The following is a 24570-nucleotide window of genomic DNA, read 5'->3' as shown; positions in this document are numbered from 1 at the left end:
CTGTCATGAGGAAGTTAATAATAGTGCCTTCCTTTTGGGGTGCTAGGCAAGCACTCCATGTGGTATTCGCTATCCCTAATATTCACGCTCAGATCAGGAACTCAGTCTGGATACTTTCCCTCTCCTTTAAAGGAATACAGCACTGATAGGCCAAGCCACATGACTTAAAAAAAAAAAAAAAAGAAAAAGAAAAAGAGCCCTAACCACTTTGGCTCAGTGGATAGATCGTCGGCCTGAGGACTTAAGGGTCCCAGGTTTGATTTGGTTGTGGGCACATACCCAGTAGGAGGTGTGCAGGAGGCAGCTGATTGATGTTTCTCTCTCATCGATGTTTCTAACTCTCTGTCCTTCTCCCTTCCTCTCTGTAAAAAATCAATAAAATATATATATTTTTTTAAATGTACTCTAAGTCTTAAAAAAAGAAAAAAAGGAAAAAAGAAAGGTATCAGGATGATGGCTGTTTTTATAGATTGTGAAAGTAATTCATGGTCAATATGGAAAAATATTTTTTAAAAAGAAATACGTCATCCATAATCTCACCACCAAGAGAAAACAACTGTTAACATTTTAGAGTATTTTCTTCCAAACAAATATATCTTACTGTTATGTTTCAGGAGGGAAAGAACTACGTCTTAATCTTCTCCGAATTTTCCCAGACTTCACCAAACCCGAGGCCTCTCCCCGGCTTTGAACCTAACCTAGCCCAGTGCTGAGCACTCAGCAGCTGACAAACACATACCTGTTCCTTGGCTCACTGATGTATTGATGTAAGTGGCTTTATCCTGCACTTATATGTGAACTGTCTATGTGTAGAAATAGGGTCATTATCCGAGTGATGTAATTTGTTTGTTTCTTTGTTCAGTTCAGTCTGCTAGAAGTGTGCTCATATCTGTATTCTATGTGACTGCTGTTTGTGTTTGGTGGTGAAAAGTATGTTTCCGGTGGGGTCTCATGTTTCCTTTTTCAATGTACTCAGATTTCACATACCTACAGGAATGGTCATCCCGTGAATTTTATCAGCCCAGCCTGCGTAATATCGAAGGGTTTTGATGACCCCCTGCAAATCCACATAAAAAGCTTGTAGGAACGGTTTGCCACCATTGAGGGATTCCATGGTCTGCAGGAAAAGAAATAGAGAAAACTTTCCAGTGATATGCTATGTAATTTCTGGAGCAGAAGAAAAAAGAAAGCAAGAGAACACAGGTGAATATGGACAGTGATGCATACCTGGTCAACTCTGATTTTTCAAATACAAAGATTTCAGTTCTGCCATTTAGTTTAGTTTCCAGTAAAAACCACAATGAATATAACTGTGCATGTTCTTGGGCTTGCGTGCTCCCGGTAATCACTATCCAAGTGCATAAACATAAGATTTCTTCAACTGGTGATAAACAAATACTCTCTAGTCAAACCACCTTCTCTTATATTAGTGATCAGAGCTGTGGAGGGAGGGGGTCAGAGTCCACGCCAGTAATCTGAATCCACAAAGAGGAGCAGGGACACGGGCTTTTATGCAACTGATGAGAATATAAAATGTTTTCCACAGCTGCCAAGACCCCTGCTGAGGAATGGAATATCCACGGCGCACAGTGAGTTTATTTATTGCCACCAAATAAACAAGGTCTCCTCCAGGGAAGCTCAGACTTTAACTACTCGAGGGCTGCTTTTTTGTAAATATTTATGTTAGCAACCATTATATATTGAGAGTGAAGTATCTGGTTCATTTAATAAAAATAGAGATATAAGGCAGGTTTAGATTATAATTGTTATTGTTTTAATCACATGTTCCTAAATGGTTAAATCCATAACAAAAAGAATTAAAAATGAATACACTGAAATGAGAAAAGAATATTTTGACTTGAGAAATATTAATGGTGTTACAAAGTGAACAAATGAAATAAACAAAACATGTTTGTAATCTCATGTCCTTTTCTATAAGGACATTTTATAAAACATAGTGGTATGAAAACTGAGCACTGAAAATTAAAATTGAAATATTCTCCATCCCATAACATGAAAATACTATTATTTACAGTGCAATTTATCTACTTACTGTATGTATAAGATGAAATTCATTTAAAAATATCGTGTTACTTAGCTTCTTTTTCTGACTTATTTTGCTTAGCATAATATTCTCAAGCTAAGAACCATACAATTTTGTTCATATGTGGGATATAAAACTGAAACCCATAGATACAAACAACAATATGGTGGTTACCACAGAGAGGTGGGTGGGAAGGTGGTGAAGGATATAGGGGGCCTAATACATGGTGATGGAGGATGATTTGACTTGAATGGTGGGCACACAATGCAACATACAGATCATGTATCATAGACATGCACACTTGAAGCTTATATAATCCTATTAACAAATGTCACCTCAAAAACATAAATAAAATATCATGTTACTTATCCCTGTACACTGACTCTCCTTTATCAAAGGAAATCAAATTACTTCCTAGTACTTTTTAGAATATTTACACATTCATGAGACGAGCATTACATTCTCCATGTCTAACATAGAGCCATCTATACAGCACAGAGTGGAACAGAGTCAATAATGAAAATCTGGGCCACCTGAATGGTCCCTAGGAGCTACTGACACCAGCCAAATCTGCCTGAGAGCTGCCAGACTCGGTTTATTTTCAACTGTGTTTACTCAGGTACAGTATTAACTTCAGTTTCGGGCAGGAGCTCCCCCACATTCCAGAGGCTACCTCTTATTAACACTCACTCCTCTCGTGACTTGGTAGGGTTTAAAAGTAGAAAGGCCATTCAAGTGTCATCACAGGGAGACATATGTCAGAAAAAGAATGGCATTTGAATTTTATGACATGAAACTACAACTACAACAATGAGCTGTATCATAATCTACTACATATTGTTAATCTAATGTTGTAAATACTGTATGTCTTTAACTCAATCAAGCTGATCCTTACAGACCCTCAGAGTACCTCCCACTGACTATTTATGTGCCAAGAACTGTGCTGGGGATTTTTTTAAGTAAAATATAATTTTCACTCTCAAAAAAATCTTATACCTTGGAATACCCTAAGCTATTCCAAAAAAATCAGTTTTGCATCATATTGATACATTAGCCAAAAAAAAAAAAAAAAATGGTGTTGAGGCTTAAATAAGTTTGAGAAACATGAGAGGGCTTTTCAGAGTTGTTAATATGCTTGGTGTCTTGTGAATCTCCAAGAAGGAACCATTTCACCATGAGATACCTTTTTCACAATATGAATAAGCACCTCCTTGAAGGACCAGATTAGGAAATGGTTTTATAGATGAATAAATGTTACATATAGCTAGCGTTCCAAACCCTCTCATTAAGGATGCACTTTTGTTTCCATACTCTGAACAGATCCCTGAGGGGGCTGGTGGGAGGGAGCGGCCATGGTAGGTGTGAACTGAGGAAGGGTACTGATGCCTGCCTCTCCCAAAGCAAGCCCCACAGGGACCTGTTTGCCCAAGTAGACAGCAGGATCTAGTATTCGTGGTTTGAATGCCCTGACTGAGCAAGGATGCCCTAAATATTAATTGATCAGTTGTGTGTCATCCACGTGGAGATCCCTGTGTACAGACCGGGCATTCCCTAATGGTTCCAGCTTTCAAAAACTCTTTTCTCTAACAAAGTGATTTTACTTTAAAAACTGGCAGTAACAACAACAAAAACATTAAGAGAGGAAAGTTCCTTATGTAAGAAAAAGACTGTTTTAGTGAAAGGAAGTAGCTGAAAGGGACTGAACAAAGGGAGCAGAAATGCACCAGGAGTCCCCATCACGCCCCGTGCTCCTGAAGGAGTCTCCTTAGTCAAGAGGGGTTAACTCTGGGGCGTCAAAAACTGCCCTTTTGATTCTTCAATGAATCATTCGGTATTGGTTTTCTGCAAGCAGCATGGTGACTCTCCTGCTGCTTAACAGGGTTGTTTTGTTTTGTTTGTCGAGGGCGGGAGGGAGGCAGGAAGGCCCTTACCAGTCATGGGAAGCTAAGGTTTTGTTCTTCAAAATTAAGTAAGAAGAGACACTCAGCTGGTCCTCCACTTACCTCCCCCACCTGATTCAAAAGCCAAACATCTCTCGTTTTTCTTGTGTTACGTACACCGTGGCTTGTTCCCCGGGTCTGCTTCACACCATACTTTCATAAAGAGTGAGGAATCTGAATTTCAGTGGAAAGGTAAATTTGAGGTAAAGACGTGTTTGCTTAAGCTACTTACTGCAAGCACTGCCCTGTCTCGTTCCACCAAGTCCGCGAGCTTATCCAACAGACGGCCTCTTTCAGAAGCATCCATCCTTCTCCACACTGAACCAAGGGAGAAAGCCAGGCGGGCTGCCTGCACTGCTTTGTCTATATCTGCCTGTTAGAGAGAATGAAGCACAACTGAAGCGAGACAACACTCCAGATAAAGGAAGAACCAACTGCTCTCATGAAAAAGGTGATGAGTGAATGTCAGGGGTGGTGTCTGGAAAGCAACTTCATAGGGAGTCTTTTTTCTAAGAAGGACGTACCTTGTCTGCTTCTTGAACTTCACACACCTGTTCTCCTGTGGCTGGATTATAGACAGGGAACACTCTTCCGCTCTCTGAGTTCTGCCACTCGTTGTTAATAAAAATCTAAAGGAGTAGACAGCAGAATGGGCTTGGTGAGACAGGTGACAGGAAGCCAGTCAGAGGCAAACTGTTATAGAAGTATCACAGTAATCATACTTACTCTATATGCTTGCTGCTATGCAAGTAAAGTACAGAATATGAAGAGTTGTAAGAGACCCCTAAACAGTATCCCCCCCCAATTCAGGAATTTCCTCTATACATTTTTTTTTAACTCAATGTCATCCAAAGATTAAATACAGTGAACCTGTCAGCCAGTGAGAGAGTCAGATAGAAATGAAAGGACAGAGTCTCATAAACATAGAAAACATACATTGGGGCTGAGAAAATATTTACTGATCCATTGTCCATGCTCTGGCCAATACACGTACGGAGTAAATTGTGGATTAAACTGACAGTGGTTAAACCTTAGATCCTAGTTTCTCTGTCAGAGGCATAAGTGTCTTCACAGGGAAACTTGAAGGTGCTGAAATAAGCATTTACTTAATTTACAGTCAGATCCTAATCGAGCAACGACTCTGACCAAACTAACTAGTGAATCAAACAAGTTACAAGTTGAACCCAAGTGAGATTTCTTTCTCTTTGCTTGGTAGGTTACATGGTTTAGCCAAGGGAAAAGGTCTATAACTTTCAAATTTTTCAAGTTTCCTTATATAAAAAATGAAGATTTTATTAAAATGGCAAAGAGACTAATCGTTTAAGAAATTATTTGAGCCAATTTCTCAGAAGATCTGTAAGACATGAGTTAAAAGAGAAGGGGGAATATAGGCAAAGAAATTTCAAAAATTTTATTGCATTAAGAAAGAAACCCAAAAGAATAATTTGGACTATTAAAAGTCAAAGAATGCACAGAGACATTCTCTGTAACATTAATGGCATGACAATGAAAGTTTCTGAACTTATGAGTCAGTCAGTGGTAAGCTGGTTTATTATTGCCTGCCATTTTAACAATCACAGATGAGACGAAATGATTACAGTTACAATTTTAAATATTAGGTTCTATATTATTCCAAAGCTTCCCTTTTTCCTGGCTTTGATAAAACAATGAGCTTGTGTTGAAGAAGTTATCTTTTCCTAAAGGCTTTTTAAGATAAAGGGGAAAAATATATTATATCTATATAGCACTTAGTACAAATGTATTAAACACAAACACAATGACCTTGTAATTTCATACATTTTAATATACAATTTATAAACATACTTAGTATAATGCATTCATTTATTCAATAAATACTTAGTTACTTTTAGCCACTGGAGCGACAAAGATTTCTGAGTTCCAATCTTCCAGGCAGCGTCTTACATAGTCTCTAGTAATTTATTAAATACTTACAACACCAGCCGAAACTGGTTTGGCTCAGTGGATAGAGCATCAGCCTGCAGACTGAAAGGTCCCAGGTTCGATTCTGGTCAAGGGCATGTACCTTGGTTGCGGGCACATCCCCAGTGGGAGGTGTGCAGGAGGCAGCTGATCGATGTTTCTCTCTCATCAATGTTTCTAACTCTCTATCCCTCTCCCTTCTTCTCTGTAAAAAATCAATAAAATATGTATTTTTTAAAAAAAAAAAATACAACACCCCTAACAGCAGGATTTTATTATCTCTACAGAAAATGAGACAACAGAGGCCGGGAAGTTAAGAGTCCTAAGAAGCAGGTTCTCGTGGTGGCTCTGAATCAGTCTATTGCTCTTTCCACTATACCATGGTTGCCAGGATTGCTCAGTCCAAAGAAACACAGCTAGTTAGCTGATGTCTAAGCCTGAATTAGAGCTACAGTTCTTGGACTCCTGGTCTAGTTCTCTTTTCACTCCATTTAACAAATTTCCTAACTGTTCACAGCTGATCATATCTGCATGTTCCTTTGAAACACTATATGATCACACAAAAATATATATATATATAAGGTTAATTTTATTAAGGATTCATAAGTACTGTATTATTATCAGATTTAAGGAACAAGGAGTCTTGCCAATATTTATTCATTTTATCCACTATTTATCTACTTCTCAATCTTTGGAAAATCATCATGATCCAATTTTAGTTTTTAAGATTCTTTGCTGAGCAGTTCTATTTGTAAGGATTGATATTTCATTACTTTTATTGTTTCATAGAGGTCTTCTAATTTGATCTAAGAGAAAAATTATTTGTTTTTTGTAGAATAAAATTCATTCTCTTACTATTGTCATTTAGGAGCATTGATCTTTTTATAAACCAAAGATATAATATGGGATCTTAGTGATTTTTCCTAAACCTTGAAACATTTTGCTATTTCATCATCCTAAAAACTATTTCATCATCACTCATTAATTATTTCCAACTATGCTAAAAAAAATCCTAAAAAATAAGGAAACAAAAACATTATAGAACTGCCTAGAAATCTATATATATATAAAAGTCTAAGTGACTGACCGTCTGACCGTCTAACCAACTGGCTGGCCAGTACATCTGACGCGCACTGGCAATTTAAAAATAAATGTTGACTCCTGCATGTGTGATACATATAAAGCTTTCACTGGCACCAATTGCACACATGTGTTTCAATCTGCCATTGTCAATCGTGAATTTGGTTGACACTTCTATTATAGAGAAAGGGCAAATAGTGATATTAAAATATTTCTTCTAATTAATTTCTTTTCAATGTGCACAAATCCATGCAATAGGCCACTAGTGAATAAATACATCACCCTATTTCATCATCATTCACTTTTCTACTGTGTTGTCCAAAGTAATGTATTATCTTTCAAAAGGGTATACAAAAATTGGGAGGCATCACCTTTGTCACATTCTTTTTAGCTTTTACTGAACATAGTTAAGAATTCAAATTGTTTCATTTCCGTCTATAATGGGAAAGAGAAGGAAATTAACAAAGACATTTCACAATTGTTAGATGAGTCAGAAGATGAAGGCAGAGAGACAGAAACACTAGAGACTCTACTAATGGGGGTGAAATTGACTGAATGAGAAAAATCTTGGACTATGAGTCTTTAGGATAAATAAATTTTCTCAAATTGAAAAATCAAAGAACGAACAATTTATAAACACAAAGAGGAATATGACATTTTAACCAGTCATTCATCAGGAAGGACTAAATCATTTATTATTTTGCAACAAGAACCTGGACCATCTTGTTTTGATAAAAGGACATGTAACAACTGTTTTATCTTTTATGATATGTGTAGATAAAAATTTACTTGCTATAATTCATAAATGGATAAATACTGAAGGTAGGTGTATACACAAAGGTGATTGAAAGGACAGATATGATGTAAAAATTTAAAAAGTTCATCGGATTAATCAAATTTATGGTTTCAAAACTAAAAATAAAAATGTTTTCGTAATTATGGGACAAAAAGATGGCCATCCTCTTTTTTACAAAGTTATGAGCCTTCAAACTTTTTAATAGTATTACATTGTATGCACATATAAGAAAAAAAAAACAGAAATGATATGCTATAACCTACCAGAAATGTATTTAAAATCTGGAATCAGTATTTATGACATGAATATTTCCCATTTCATACATGGAAACCGATAAACGCATCAGTGCACTCAAAGGCCATTGCCTATTTCAGGTATATGTACTTTCAAAACCAGAAAAATACAGAAGAAACTTTGGTTTGCTATGTTTCAATTATTTCATTGGTTTAGCTATCTGTTTATTTACTAATTTTTTCATAAAATAATTTAAAATTTTTAAAATATAGAGAGTCCAACCCTAGCTGGTTTGGCTCAGTGGATAGAGTGTCGGCCTGTGAACTGAAGGGTCCCGGGTTCAATTCCAGCCAAGGGCACATGCCTGGGTTGTGGGCTTGATCCCCAGTAGGGTAAGTGCAGGAGGCAGCCAATCAATGATTCTCTCTCATCATTGATGTTTCTATCTCTCTCTCCCTCTCCCGTCCTCTCTGAAATCAATAAAAATATATTTTTAAAAAATTTTAAAAAGAGTCCTTTGGGCCCAAATGGTAAATGTGATGACTATTTTTCCTGATATGACAAAGGTTAAAATATTTTATATTTCTACTGCATTGCTATTTTTGTAGATCCTGATTTGTCTACAGTATGACCATTTAAAAACTTGTACGACAACTTTGTTGGTACACATGATAGCAAATACCTCCACAATTCTTGAAGGTTTTCAGCTTCTCTGAGCCATTTCAAAAATTTTAAATGCTGTCTAACGCGTTCTTCTCTGACTGGGCTCCTTGGAGAAATAGTTTATTTCAGGGCTGTAGCAGGGAAGCACAAAATGATCCTGGACTAGTGTGATACCAGCAATCAAATACATGTTCAAAAACTGATGGGACATATTGAAAGGACAGGAGCCAACATGAAGGGGCTCCCCAATGCCAACACTGGGATCATTTAAACAACAAAATAAGTAATAATATTAATGAATTCTATTCATATAATGAAAACAGCATCCAAGAGTCCATACTGATATAAAGATTTTAAATGAATAAGTAAATAAATGAGGGATAAGGAAAAGCTCTTCTTCAAGTAGAATTCCAACTAACAGCAGTGAAGGAATGATGGAATTAGATCATCACCATTTGTCAAACACCACAGTAATAACTGCTTCAGGCAAAAATCATCAACAGATGGTAAACTTAGTGGGAAAAAAACATGATGAAAAATTGGGTGTTTGTGTAGTCTCTCTCAAGATACTTCTTAATTACAAAGGGAAAAACAGCCACTTTACATTGAAGAAACTTGGCAGACACCACCTTAATCAACTGATCAAAGTTAACGTCACCAGTGGTGGGACATATTGATAGCATGTGCTCCTTGTATGATACACTGAGGACACAGATCCTTCTACAGTATTCTTACTCAAAAGGCATAACCTGAATTTAATCATGAGGAAATTATCAGACAAATCCAAATTAAAGCACATCCTACAAAATAAGTGGCCTTAATTTTTTTATCTTTTTAAAGAGCCAAGGTCACGAAAGACAAAGGAAGACTAAAACACCATTCTAAAGTAAAGGACACTAATGATATGTAAAACTAAATGAATCATGTAACTGTGGCCTGGCTCCTGGACCAGAAAAATATATATCATTGGGACAACTGGTGGGATTCAAGTAAGGTCTTTGGATTAGATTGTGTATCCATTTTAATTTCCTGGGGAATCTGGGTGAAAGGTACATAGGAATTCTTTGCGCTATTTTTGAAACTTTTAAAAATAAACTGGAAATCATTTCAAAATGAAAAGTGAAAAAAAGTAGAGGTTAGAGTTGCCCTATGGTGCCTACCTTTCATACTATAAGTGACCAAAACAAATACGTTAAATGAAATAATGAAGATTTAACATCTTTCTTTTCACAAAAGTTCATTCTTAAATGTGAGTTTGTGGAAAATAAAATAATTCAAGCTCTGCCTTAAAATGTGGCCCAATGCTGCCAAAATTATTCTTTTAAATTTACAAATTATTTCTGTTAAAATACTTGTTAATAGTTGTATGAGAAACTAGAAAATTCTGCCTTGCATGGTATTGAATTTCAAAATAAGTATCAAGAAGATGTAGCCTTTTCTACTCTAGACCTCTGTGCAAGTAAAGATGTCTGACTCTAGCTAAGTTATTTGAGCTTGCTCAGTGTCTTCATCTGTAAAATATACAAATATTGACATAATACATAACATTATATAATTCTGTGATGCTCAAATCACAGGCAAAGAAGCATATGACCCATAAAGAAGCTCCCTGTCTGCTGTAGGTTTCTAAGAGGATAGGATGGATTAGCTCATAAACCTAACTTTCTTCCTATGGCTGTGAAGAACTGTCCATTGGCATTTTATGGGTTGCTGTTGGTATTAAAAGACATAATGAATGTGGTGGGCACTTAATTAATGTTAACTGGAATGGGATGTCTGCTGGGAGAGGACATGAATCACTGTCTAGTAACTTTCCTGATATGATTAGAAATATAATGTCTCCCACACCAAAATAAAATCTGAAACACTCTGAAGAATGAAAACATATTTGGGCAGTAAAGTTTTCTTTTATTATACTATATTTAATACATACAAAAGAATATATGTAACATAAATGTGAGTTAACATGCACTATATTAAAGCACATCATGAACACACTATTCAAGCACTAGAATGTTATTAATATCACTGAAGATACTTGTGTGTTTCCGCTGGGTCCCATCCTCCTGCTTGACCCGTTATCCTAAATTTTAACTTTTTTATTCTTAGATACATTTTTTGCTTTATTTTACTTCCTGTTTTCCCCTTTCTTGATTCTTCTCTCAAGTTCATTAATATTTGCCATTGTTTGTTTTACAATTAAATTTCCCCTTTTATTGGTTTGGTATTTGCACACAATATTTCTATTCTTTCATTGAGTGTTCATGATTTTTTATGATATTTTATCATGTATATTTAATTTGAAGTATAAAGTTTATATATTCCTCCCAAACAATTATAAGGACCTTAGAACACAAAATATAATTGCTTTCTTCAAGAGTTGGTTATAAAATTATTTTACACAGAAAATTATGTATTTAAGAAGTTTTTATTTTATTCTTATGATTCTTTATTTTTTTTAAAATATATTTTATTGATTTTTTTACAGAGAGGAAGGGAGAGGGATAGAGAGCTAGAAACATCGATGAGAGAGAAACATCGACCAGCTGCCTCCTGCACACCCCCCACTGGGGATGTGCCCGCAACCAAGGTACATGCCCTTGACCGGAATCGAACCCGGGACCCTTCAGTCCGCAAGCCGACGCTCTATCCACTGAGCCAAACCGGTTTTGGCAGTTCTTATGATTCTTTAAAATTTCATTCAGTAAAGATCTATTGGGGATAAAGTCTCAAGCCTGAATATATATATATATATATATATATATATATATATATATATATATATATATATGTATGTATATATATATATACACACATATATATTGCACTCTCATTCTCAAAATATATCCCCAAAAGACAATTACTTTCTCACACTACTTTGAGAATATTATTCCAATATTTTCTATCCTGCAATGGTGTTTATAAGAAATCTGCTGTAAGTCTCTGATTATCATCTTTGTTGATGATTTGCCCTTTTATTATTTTCTTGCAAGTTTTCTTGTACAGTTTGTAATCATTGAGTATTTATTTTTTGTCGAATTCTTTTTCTTTCTTTATTTTTTTATTATCTAAAGTTTTACATATGTTTCCTTTTTCCCCAATTGACCCCCTCCCTCCCCCCCCCCCCCCGCAGCCATTCCCACCCTGGGCAAGCCCCCACTGCCCCAGTGTCTGTGACCATTGGTTATGCTAATATGCATGCATACAAGTCCTTTGGTTGCTCTCTAGCCCCACCTCCCCCCTACCATTTGTCTCTGGATCTATTCTTGTTTATCAAATTATGTTGATCATTATATCCCACATATGAGTGAGATCGTGTGATATTTATCTTTCTCCAACTGGCTTATTTTGCTTAGCATAATGCTCTCCAGTTCCATCCATGCTGTTGCAAATGGTAAAAATTCCTTCTTTTTTATAGTGGCATAGTATCCTATTGTATAATGTACCAAAGTTTTTTAATCCACTCATCTGCTGATGGGCACTTAGGCTGTTTCCAAATCTTAGCTATTATAAATTGTGCTGCTATGAACATAGGGGTGCATATATCCTTTCTGATTGGTGTTTCTGGTTTCTTGGGATATAGTCCTAGAAGTGGGATTACTGGATCAAATGGGAGTTCCATTTTTAACTTTTTGAGGAAACTCTATACTATTTCCCACAGTGGCTGCACCAGTGTGCATTCCCACTAACCATGCACAAAGGTTTCCTTTTCTCCACATCCTCACCAATGCTTGTTTGTTGATTAATTAATGACAGTCATTCTGACAGGTTAAGGTGATAGCTCATTGTGGTTTTAATTTGCATTTCTCTGATGATTTTTGTGACATTGAGCATCTTTTCATATGTCTATTGGTCATCAGTATGTCCTCTTTGGAGACGTGTCTATTCAGATCTTTTGCCCATTTCTTAATTGGACTGTTTGTTTTTTGGTGTTGAGTTGAATAAGTTCTTTATTATTAACCACTTATCAATGTGTCATTGGCTAATATGTTCTCCCATTCAGTGGTTGCCTTTTCATTTTCTTGATGGTTTCCTTTGCTGTTCAAAATAACTTTTTAGTTTGAAATAGTCCCATTTGCTTATTTTTTCTTTTGTTTCCCTTAATATTGTCCAATATTCCAGAAAAAAATATTGCTATGAGAAATGTCCGAGATTTTACTGCCTATGTTTTCTTCTAGGATTACTATGGTTTTGAGTCTTACATTTAAGTCTTTAATCCATTTTGAATTTATTCTTGTATATGGTGCAAGAAGGTGGTCTAGTTTCATTTTTTTGCATGTGTCTGTCCAGTTTTCCCAACACCATTTATTGTCTTTACCCCAATGTTTTTTCTTGCCTCCTTTGTGAAATATTAATTGACTATAAAGGTGTGGGTTTATTTCTGTGCTCTCTATTCTGTTCCATTGATCTGTATGTCTGTTTTTATGCCAATACCATGCTGTTTTGATTATTATGCCTTATAGGATAGTTTGATATCAGGTAAAGTGATTCCTCCAACTTTGCTCTTCTTTCTCAAGACTGTTGTGGTATATAATATGTTTATACATTGTTGGATTTTATTTGCTAATATGTTTTAGTATTTTTGCATTATGTTAATGAGAGACATTGGTTTGTAGTTTTTCCTTTCCTGGTTTTTGTATTATAGTAATGCTGGCTTCATAGAATGTTTTAGAAAGTGTTCCTTCTGCTTTCTTTTTTTCTGGAAGAGACTGTAGAGAATTGATATGTTTTATAGGTGTCACCAGTGAAACCATCTGGACCTGGTGCTTTCTTTTGGGGGAAGATTATTAATTACTGATTCAATTTCTTAAGCACATAAACCCGTATTGGTTTAGTCAATATGGGTATCCACTCTCAGCTCCCACCAACAACTATTCTCTTCCTTTGGGTCTCTTAGATTAACCTCCTGAGAAGAGCATCTTTTCAAATCAGTCACAGCTGTACATTAAATGGCTGTCTTTGGGTCCAAACATCTAGAACCAGGAAATAGTACCATTTGAGGCGATTTAAGGGCCAAGTTATGAATCAGAAGAACTTTTTTTTTTCAAAAGAACTGTGGAGAGGCAGGCAATAGGTGACGAATAGCTCAAGAATGGGTGCCACTTTGATAGGTGTTAGGATTTTAAGGACATTTTTCTGGTAATGCCTTTGGTTTTGGTATAAGCATAATGCTGGTCTCAAAGAATGAGTTGGTAACTACTCTCACCTCTTCAATTTTTTGGAAGGGTTTATGTAGAAGTGGCATTTTTCCCCTTAAATATTTGATAGAATTCACTAAAGGCATATGGGCCTTGATTTTACTTTGTGAGAACTTTTTTTAGCTACAGATTCAATTTCTTCAGTAAATATAAGGCTATTCAAGTTATCTATTTCTCCTTGTATAAGTTTTGGCGTCTTTCAATAAATTCATGTCTTTCAATAAACTTATCAAATTTGTGGGCATTGAGTTGTTCATAATATCCTTCTATTATCCTTTTAATGTTTATAAAAGCAGTAGTGATGGCCCCTCTTTTAATTCTAATATTATAATTTATGTCTTCTCTCTTTTTCTCTTTGTTAGCCAGCCTAAATGTTTAGCAATTTTATTCATCTTTTCAAAGAACCACCTATGGTTTCACTGATTTTCTCTATTCTTTTCCTGTTTTCAATTTCACTAATTTCTGCTTGCTTTAGCTTTATATTGCTCTTCTTTTTTAAAAAAAAAAAAGTATTTTTTTATTGATTTCAGATAGAGGAAGGGAGAGGAAGAGAGGGTTAGAAACATCAACGATGAGAGAATCATCAATCAGCCGCCTCCTGAACACTCCCTACTGGGGATGGAGCCCTCAGCCTGGGCACATGCCCTGACCAGGAATCCAACCATAACCTCCTGGTTCATCGGTCAACACTCAACCACTAATTCACACCGGCCAGGCTTGCTCTTCATTTTTTTTCCTAAGATAGAGCTTAGACTATTTCTTATTTTATAATATATGTATTCAAAGCTATACATATCCCTTAAAATACTGTTTTCACTATATCCCCTAAATTTTGATAAGTTCTACTTTCATCTAGTAAAATTATTTTAATTTCTCTTGAGACTTAGAAATGTTCTGCTAATCTCCAAATATCTGAGGATTTTCCAGCTATCTTAGTGTTACTAATTTCCAATTCAATTCCATTATGGTCTGAGAGTACATTTTTTATATAACTTGTACTTTTTTAAATGTTTTAAAGTGTGTTTATGGCCCAGAATGTGCTCTATCTTGTTAACTGCTCCATGTGAACTTGAGAAGAATGAGTATTCTGTTGTTGAATGAACTGGTATGGGCATTTGTTTCTAGAAAAAACAACAACAGTTTTTGCATTTTCTTTCAGCTCCTTGATTCATTTTCAGATCACTGTTCTTTTAACTAATCAATACATTAATGTATGTAAGGACAGATGTCCTCACTACTCCTATTTAATATTGTAATAATATTTGATATTCTACCAAGTAATAAAGCAAGAAAAAGAAATAAAAGGCCAAAAGATTGAAAGTAAAGTAAGTAATATGGTCTTTATTTTCAGATGACATGATTGTCTGTGTAAAAATTCCTTAAAAAAAAAAAAAAAAAATATATATATATATATATATATATATATATATATATATATATAATAGAAATAGAAATTTACCAAAGTTTCAGTTTACAAAACCATTATACTATTAACAAATCATTGGAAAATGACATTTAAATATATATATTTATACACACACACATTAATTCATCCAAGATCTAGTTACATGTGACAGAAGGAGCCTTTAGAGCAAGGGTGGGGAAACTTTTTTCTGCCAAGGGCCATTTGGATATTTATAAAATTATTCATGGGTCATGCAAAATTATCAACTTAAAAACTAGCCTGCTGTATTTGGCCAAACATTTAATTAACTCACCTCTAATGCCTTGGCAGGGCCAGACCAAAAGATTTCACGGGCCTTATATAGCCCGCAGGCTGGATGTTCCCTACCCCTGCTTTAGAGTATATAGTTTACTATAATGCTAGATGTGGAAATCCTGAGGAGCAACTTTTGGCAGCCAGCACCTATTAACCTTTTAAATTATGCGAATTTAAAATAATAATCTCAAAGAGAGTCTAAAGAATAGTTATGACTCTTAGTTACGATGCAACCATTTCATAAAATTCAGGGAACTGCAAAACTCCTTCCCACATCCTCCTTTCTGAAACAGGTTGACAGAACAAAAATAGTGTGAGTTGCAACCAAGGGAGTAAGGAATAGCTGAGCAGAAATTTGATTTCACAGAAAAACCTACAAAATGTTTATTAAAGGTCTATTGTCAACACAGAGTTGTTTGTAGGGCCTACTGAAAATCCACAGAAGACCTGTACTCTGATGTCCTCAAGCTAATAATCATGTTTCACAGACAAGATTACTTTCAGGAAAGTTAAATAATGCAAGACATTGTATGATTTAGTGCCCAGATGATTGGTAGAGATAAGCACTGCAGGGAGTACTCTTCTGAGAAGGAAAATATCGGTGTGGGCTGACATGTTAGAACACTTCAGGGAAACAAGGAATAAGGAGGGAGTGTGACCTGGGGTAGGGAACGGATAAGGTAGAAGAAAGAAACTCTATCCCTAATAAAATGATTCAGCTGGCCTGATCAGCCCCGCTTCCTTAACTTTAGCTCCTCTCTGAAGATGATCTGATAGCCTGGTTTAAGAAGTGTGACAGAGAAAGAAGATAATTGAAATTTAGCTTCTCTCCTTCCCTCCTCAAAGTCCCAAAAAACGGCCGGAACCGGTTTGGCTCAGTGGATAGAGCGTCGGCCTGCGGACTGAAGGGTCCCAGGTTCGATTCCGGTCAAGGGCATGTACCTTGGTTGCGGGCACATCCCCAGTGGGAGGTGTGCAGGAGGCAGCTGATCGATGTTTCTCTCTCATCGATGTTTCTAGCTCTCTATCCCTCTCCCTTCCTCTCTGTAAAATATCAATAAAATATATTTAAAAAAAAAAAAAAAAAAAAGTCCCAAAAAACGTAATTCCCAGCAGTCTCAGGGGCTGAGTGGCCCCTGTGGCACTAGCCTCTACCACAGCATTGGCCTACGAGTAAGCAGGGTGGTTTCAGGCAAGCAGGACCCAGAAATCATGGAAATCCAGAGTCCCTATATAGGTCAAAAACTCATAAAGCTTGTCCAACAGAGTCATAGAAAGGAAGACACAGGGAAAAGAAAAATGTTAAATATGTTATAAATTAACCACATTCAGAATGAGCAATGATTAAAGGGAACGAAAAATGCCATACAGGAAACAGGAAGAGGTGACTTTTAAAAGACAAGGGCAATGAATATTTAAAAATAGTGTTAGAAAGCAAATACTTATTTTTATAATATATAGTTCTGTTAAAATAGAAGAGACTGAGAAAAAATAAGCCTTATTACTCATATTGAGAAACAATGAATTGACAAGGGAAACAAGGATGAAGGGAGGGTGGAGGGACAAGGAGGGGGTGTGACAGAAAAAAAAAAAAACAGAAAGAGGTAGAACTCATTTCCCAGTAAAGTTCAGGTATTCAATATTTTCAACTATTCAATGCTAAATAACTAGCTTTCTTTTCTTTCTATCACCATGAAAATACAGTTAGAAAAAGCATTAAAGCAAGACCAGCCAGAAAACATACATAGCCTGTGCATGAGAACAATTTGATAGCCACAGGCTATCAGAATCCCGCTATTTGCAGAAATGTATCATGCTGCTGGTTTTGTTCTATTTCTGCATATTGCTAGTATCCCCACACAACGGAGAAGGAATTTTATGTAGGGGAAGTGTGGTGTTCCTTGGGTAGCACAATCCTGATATTCATAAGTATCTACTTGGGCCAAATGGTTCTCAGAAGCCATGCAAAGAAATGCAGAAATAAAGACAAGGAGTCCCTGGCAATCAGTAGGGACTTTTTATTTTATGAAGTCTAGTCTAAACAAAGCTGAACTCCTGAGCATATGTCTCTCTTAAGATATGGGTTTCCATGGTCTCTTCTTAACACCCTCCCTTCCCTTCTTCCCTTCCTTTCTTATCTCCTTCTACGGTTTTTACTGGGTGTCTGCTCTCTTCTAGGCATTGTACTTGCTAGTGTCTCCTTAGATTTGTACCTGTTCTTTCTTTTCCAGGCTGAGCAAAGTATGTCTTTAGGACTAAATATATCTGCCTGTCTCCAGTTTATGATTCCAGGAGTACAAGAGGGCTAAAGGGGTTCCTGTGCCAGTCGTCCCAAAAGAAAAAGGCCCCTGCTTCCACGTAGAGCATAAAAACACCCCCAAATAATTTTGTAAGAGAAAAAAACATAATTCCCATGACTGATTCACTTGTAGAAAACAGAGCTAGCTGAAACAAACTCAATTATGTGTAATCAGGGTACCAACCTACTTACTGTCCCATGACACCCATGTCTGAGAAAGCTATTGATATCTGCTTTAGGAAAAGTAGTAAGAAACAGCCAAGCAGCCTTGACCAAGTCATGCTGAATTACAGCAATTGTCATCCTGTTGAAGCAACATGGCATTAAAGCCAAGTACACACCATTGTCAGTTGTGACATATTCCCACACTGGAAGAAACTATACATGCCATCAGTGTTGTGGCAGAAGGCAATGGGAGTTGCTACTGGTAATGGTTAATGTTCATTTCTTCCTGTTCCACTTTCTATAAACAAGGTAATGCCTATACAAGCTCATTACTGTAAACTGAGCACATTTAAATTGGCAGTAAAACCAGAGTATTTACTCTAGTGCACATATAAAGTGCCTCATCCAATGTTTTGGAAATGTTTCAAGTTTTGAAACCAAGCAGCTGGCAGCTTTACAAGCCAAACCTTACACTTAAATCACTCACTCTGGAGAGTTTTTGGGTGTCCCGTGTCAGGTAGTACCAGTCGGCAGACATTCATTCCCCCACCCCTTGGATTCTTTTGCAATAAATTTGCATTCACAGGGCTCTTATAATTCTTCCAGCACCACAGACTCCAATGGCTGTTGATTAAATGTATATATCCCATGCATTTAATCTGACTTTCATTATGGCCACTTCGTAAAAATGCCACACTGGACAAGCGATGACACATGGCAAGAAGCTGGAATCCCTGCAAAGCCTCAGATTAGGGTTTTTTCTCCTCCTTTATTAATAGTGACCATTTTGTGGCCTAGCTCTAAATCAGCAAAAGTATTTGACAGCAAATGTTCCTATCTAGGGGTTATATATAGCCCGTCCTAAACACCAGATGAAAAAGGGATAATCCGGGAAGGGAAGGGCTCACTTCATGTAAATCATGTTACAAATTGGACAACACCCAGAGAGTTCATTGTTCAACCTCAATTGTGAGGGCCATTCCCATTACTATTTCTCTAGAATCGATGTTAATTAAGGCGGACTGAGACCATAAATCAGCCTGGGAGTTTTACAATGTAATTCAGCATTAAGCATATATATTTATATTAAAAGTAACTGATTAACCACGAGAGTTTTTCCAGAAGTTGCTGAGGCCATTTCTTTACAATGAAGACATGTCACCTTTCATTTTTGTGAAGAGAGGAAATGAAAGAAATATTATCTTCTAGAAAGGTGTATTAAAGCTAGCAATACTCATAGAGTACTGATGATTGGGGGAAAGGGAAGAGCTGAAAAGAGAGCAGGAAAAGAAGAAAGGAGGACAAGTTACATGTGAAAGGGGAGGCAGTTGGCATCTTTATTCTATCTCCTTAGAAGTCATTAATTCTTCCTTTATTCACAATCATTTCTTATGCACCTACTATATGTTAGACACTATGCTAGGCACTGAAGGACACAGAAATAAATAAGAATCAGCCCCTGTCCTTGAAATAAATGTTCAGCACTGTGGTGGGAAGGCCAATACAGTAACAGCTCCAATAATACGATGTGGTCACAACGTTCAAAAGTATTTATGGAATACCCACTATGAATATACTCCAAAGATCACCTATTTTATATTCTAATCTTATAAAACACTAGTCAGGGAATCTGTGCGCCTCAGAGAAACCCAGCCAAAGAACCACACCTGCCTGATGGGAGGAGGAGGTGAAGTGCTGTGTTCTAGTCTTGGTTTCTCACAAGATGTCCTGCAGGTTTCTCACCAAACCTCCCAGCTTCCCCAGCCCTGCTTCTCTGCCTATGAGAGAACTGGACTTGGTAACCAAAGGCAGGGACAAATCTTCTGTCCAGCCCCTGGGCAGACGGGGATAATTGATCCTGACACTTTCCAGTTGAATACTTTCAACTTGGCACTTTAGAAAGCTACTAACAGCTGGGGAAGATGCCCACCTAAGGACTTCCTAGTTCTAATGCTGGGTATCTAAGGCACTGTCCATAGAACACATGTGGCCACCAGTGGGCGCTCCATAAGAAAATTCACCCCAAGCTCTGTGACACTAGGTTTGTCTTGCTCCTTCTCTAACCACGTGAATAACATATCTCCATGCCCATAGCAGAGTCTGTCCTCCAGGTTCAAAACTGACTGGAGTGGAGTTGGAGGGGGAGGGAGCAGGGGGCAATGGGAAGATATGTACACATGTAATACCTTAAAAAATGGGAAAAAAAAACTGACTGCCTCCTTTTCCAATTCTGTCTAGTACTTGATCACACAACTTATGTACTAGGAAGATACCATTTGAAAAGAGAAAGTTCGCTGGAAAACAAGCATTTAAAAACCTGTGCAAAGTAATCACCAAGAGCAACTGGAAACCTCCCACCCTCCCCCCCCCAAAAAAAAAAAAAAAACAGACAAACTGGTTTTAGTTTCTTGTTTTGAAACTATGGAGTATGCCTAGATCATATTTTAAAGCCAAGGCTTATTAAAGCACTATTTTATTTTATTTATTTTTACTTATTTTGTTAAGCCTCACCTGAGGACATTTTTTCCATTGATTTTTTTTAGAGATAATGGAAGGGAGGGGGAGAGCCAAAGAAAGGTACGTGCCTTTGACTGGAATCAAACCAGAGACCCTTCAGTCCACAGGCCGACATTCTAACCACTGTGCAAAACCATCTAGGCCCTAAAGCACTATTTTAAAATGCACTAATAAATGAATACCTTTTTCTTGTTCTAAATATAGTGGAGGCCACTTTATTCACAGAGCTGGAAGGGGCCTTCAATATATGCAAATGGAAAGTGTTATATAAACTTGTCAAAAACCCAGTGACTGGCACGAGTTCACACACCCCACTAGTGGCAGAACAGGGATTGGAAACCCCCACATCCTGATTCGCATCCCAGTGATTTTTCTAAATTTAATTTTTGCATGGGTTTTTTTAGAAAGCAGATTTGATGGTTGGCCAGGGACTATGAGCAATCCCCACCGCATCTCTTTCACTGTGTCCCCTAAAAATTATTCAGCACAAGGAATTTTGCTTCGTTCCCTTTTGCTTTCAGCACAATCAACACAGGTGACTGCAAAATAATTTTTCATTTCCTTTCTTGAAAGCAAAGTGTGTTAGGGACGACGTGGTGATTTACATTCCTGATGCAATTCTGCTTGGAGGTGAAGTCCTGGGACAGGCTGCAGTCTCCCAGGTGCAGAGGCAGGACTTCTGCCAGACGACACCCAGAAGCCAGACTATTGTGATTCTCAGGTAGGAAATCATTTTCCTGGGCGCTGTAAAGATCGGTTCTGTACTCTTACAGCCACAGGGCTATGGTTGAGGGTCCAGGAAAGGGACTTCAAAACCTGTTCTAATGACTTTTCCCAGGAGGGTTGGTTTTGGATGAGCAGAGAAAAAAGGGAATGGCCAACCTGGGCTGATTTAGGAGCTGATCACAGTTGTACTGCATCAAAGTGATTCCTTTTTCCTATGTTCCTTTCTCTGTAGAATCCAGGTATCCAAGGCTGAATAAGAAAAGGGCATCCAATGCCAAAGTCTTTATAAAATGGTCACAGATGTTTGGCTCAGTTACTTCTCCCAGCTAAGGGAATTAAAACAAAAATTCATAATGGCACTTTATTAGGACACTCCACACAGGCATTTGGGGAAAAAAAAAAAACTGTGAGTACAATTTCCTTTTATAAATATTTCATAGCATCCTAGATTCTGGGCACCTGGGCAGGAAATGTCATATATTTCTCCATCTGAGAAGTTTTATTCCCTTTCTGGTGGAATGCTTTTAAGAACTCTAACAAGCATAATACTCTACTGCAACAAAGGCTTTCTGTCGAACAAAAGTGTCCCTTCCCAAGCCTGAAAGGCATTATGCCTATTTCACAGTGTCCAAGAGAGGAGGTCTGAAATATGAATGGGGTACACGGGTGTATCCCTTGATTAAAACAAAAAAGATCATAAAGTTGGGCTTTTTGACCAATTCAAGGTGACTGGGCTGGTTTATACTTTTTTTTTCCAAAAGAGACCATCAGGATAACAAAGTAACATGCAAGTCTATTCTCCCCAAGACAAGTGTAGAGACTGAAATTGCTTAATTTAGTCAATCATGAAAGGTCAGTGTTATGAGGGTTATGTGTATGCATGTAAAACAAAGTATGGAAATAAGGAAATTCACTGAGGAGTGAGGTGATTAATTTAGCATGTATTCCTTTATATTCCTTATAGAACAAACTAGATGGAGATACTAGAGCTGAAAGACGTCCATTTAAACACGTCTGCTTTTACCACTTATGTAATCCTGAAGGATCTTAGACTCTCCAACTCTCAGCTTTGTAAAAATGGAGGGGGTGGACACCTATCCACCTTACCAGGCAGATGCACAGTTAAGGAGATAACATGTGAATGTGCCTAAGGCTTCGCTGGCTGAAGTGGAAGTTTCTCCCTTTCCTATGTTCCTTGAAGAAAGATCTCCTGGCTTCATGTGATTTCCCCCACATTCTAACATGTAATCAGTGTTCAAAAAAAAAAATAATAAGTGATAGTAAGGGGGAAAGAAGTGAAGATGGGATAAGGAACTCAGATTGACTGTTAACAGGAATCCGATTCATCCAAAAGTTGCTTTAAGTTGTTTTATAAATCTCAGCAATTACTTGGATAAAGATTCAAAACCATGAAGCTTCGCCATGCAAGCCAAGCCACATCACTTGGCCACTTTGGCAGCTGGAAGGTAATCCAGGACAAGTCAGATTTACCACACTTTTCCTTGGCCCACAGCAAAGTGGCTGTGACTACAGAGAGAGGCTGCCATGAATTTTCTAACTGGGGAATCTAAACCCCTGAGGAATTCTCAAAGCAGCAGGCATTACTGGCAGTTAGGTGTAGATAATTTCCTATCCTCAATGAATCTTTGACATAAAGCTGCCATGTTTTATTTCAGTAATAAAATGTTTTGTTATTTTAATAGTAAATGCTTCAAATGATTTGTATTAAACCCTGAAGTAGACTGTGCCTTGGAGTGTTGAATTTTACTCACCTAGCCACTAAACTGCTTTTGGTTCATCAAAGGAAAGTACCAGATAGCAAATCAATAACCACATTGATCTATTTATAGAAAAAAGCTCAATTCGTTTTAAGTAAGCAGAACAAAGAAGTAGTTTGAGGATTTGTCATATATTGGTTATCTCCTTTTACATGATTGATCCATTGTTTCTACAGATGTACTTTAGAGATTTATGGACAATGAAGAATAGACAGCACTATCATTTAACTATATGAAATTAAATGTCTATTGTTATAAAAATAGTCATATTGATGATCACTTCAGTATGCTACTCTGCAAAGTAACATATAATTGAATATTATAATCAAAGGTAATAAAGGTATTTTTAACTTGAATGAGGAAATCTTCACCTTATTTTACTTCTAATTAACAGGTTATCTGTATGAAGTAAAATGATGAAGCAAATGATCAGATCAGTTATGGAGGGATGTCCTCCTATTGAAATATCTAGGTAGGTAGAGCAAAAGTGGTTCTGTTGACTTCCATTCTTCACTCTGCTTCACGCCAAAACATCTGGCTAAAAAGTGAAAAACCACCCAAATGGCATTGTATAGGAAAACACCTAGATGATTGATTGCATTTTTTACTTTAAAGTCAATGTTTTGATATTATAGAGCCATGGCCTTTGTTCAATAGGTGTAATCTTTTACTGGTAAAAAAAAAAAAAAAAAAAAAAAAAAACCATGAATTTACAAAGCTTGTTTTGACAAAGACTAATTTATTAGTTCTAATTTTAAATCAATGAACACTGGACCCAATATTGTATGCCCTGAACCCCTCCTATCCTAGGCTGAAAGGCGGGAAAAAGGAAGACTTCACTAGAAAAAACTGCAAACTAGACTTTCAAAGTATTTAGACAGCCCAAGGTCAAAAGAAGTAAGAAACTAGAGGCAACATTTTAAAAGAGCTTTAAATATTAATCTAAAGTGATTGTGCCAGACAGAATATTTTAAAATAAATGTTGTATGCCCAACATATTATACTAGCATGCAATGATGACACAAATTGTGTGGAGTTATAAACAGAAATAAGTTAGGACATTAGCAGTTAGTTAGGTAGCGAAGATCCACTCAGCTTCTGTCACATATATCTAACCTCAAGGTCTGTTTCTGAAAGTGAAAGGACACTGATGAGAGTACAAAGACAAAAGGTCATTAGTCATGTTCCCCAGAGGACAGTTCAGTTTGGCCAGCCTTTCCGGGGACAAATACACTGGGAGGTGATGTAAGGGGGCACGGGGGGCTGGCCTGCTTCCCAGAATGAGGCTTCTTGGATCTTTCAGATAGAGAGCTCTGGGGTAATTCTAGGGGCTAGTGGTACAAATCAGGGCAGACCTAGTGTTCCCTTTGATTCAGGATTCCAAGCCTTGTGGTAGGATGTCTCTATCATAGACCTAAACTGCCCGATGTTTCCATCTCCCGGGTTTGACTAGCACCTAGATTGAATCT

At 37.0% G+C, this 24570-nt stretch overlaps 1 protein-coding gene across 2 annotated transcripts in view; it reads right to left on the bottom strand.

Annotated features, from left to right (window-relative positions):
- The window catches only part of ALDH1A2 (aldehyde dehydrogenase 1 family member A2), a 96155-nt gene that overhangs the window by 51607 nt on the left and 19978 nt on the right, over nucleotides 1-24570 (bottom strand). For both annotated transcript variants that reach the window (XM_080649334.1, XM_080649335.1), the window contains exons 2-4: nucleotides 4509-4613; nucleotides 4217-4357; nucleotides 988-1117 (exon numbers count right to left, since the gene is read on the bottom strand). In XM_080649334.1, the coding sequence (XP_080505460.1) occupies nucleotides 988-1117; nucleotides 4217-4357; nucleotides 4509-4613 (376 nt within the window). The remainder of the gene's footprint in view (nucleotides 1-987; nucleotides 1118-4216; nucleotides 4358-4508; nucleotides 4614-24570) is intronic.

The sequence above is a fragment of the Plecotus auritus genome (assembly GCF_963455305.1).
Source record: "Plecotus auritus genome assembly, chromosome: 1".
Classification (NCBI taxonomy): domain Eukaryota; kingdom Metazoa; phylum Chordata; class Mammalia; order Chiroptera; family Vespertilionidae; genus Plecotus; species Plecotus auritus.
The sequence above is the reverse complement of the archived record's forward strand: the minus strand, read 5'-3'. Positions and strand labels throughout refer to the sequence as shown.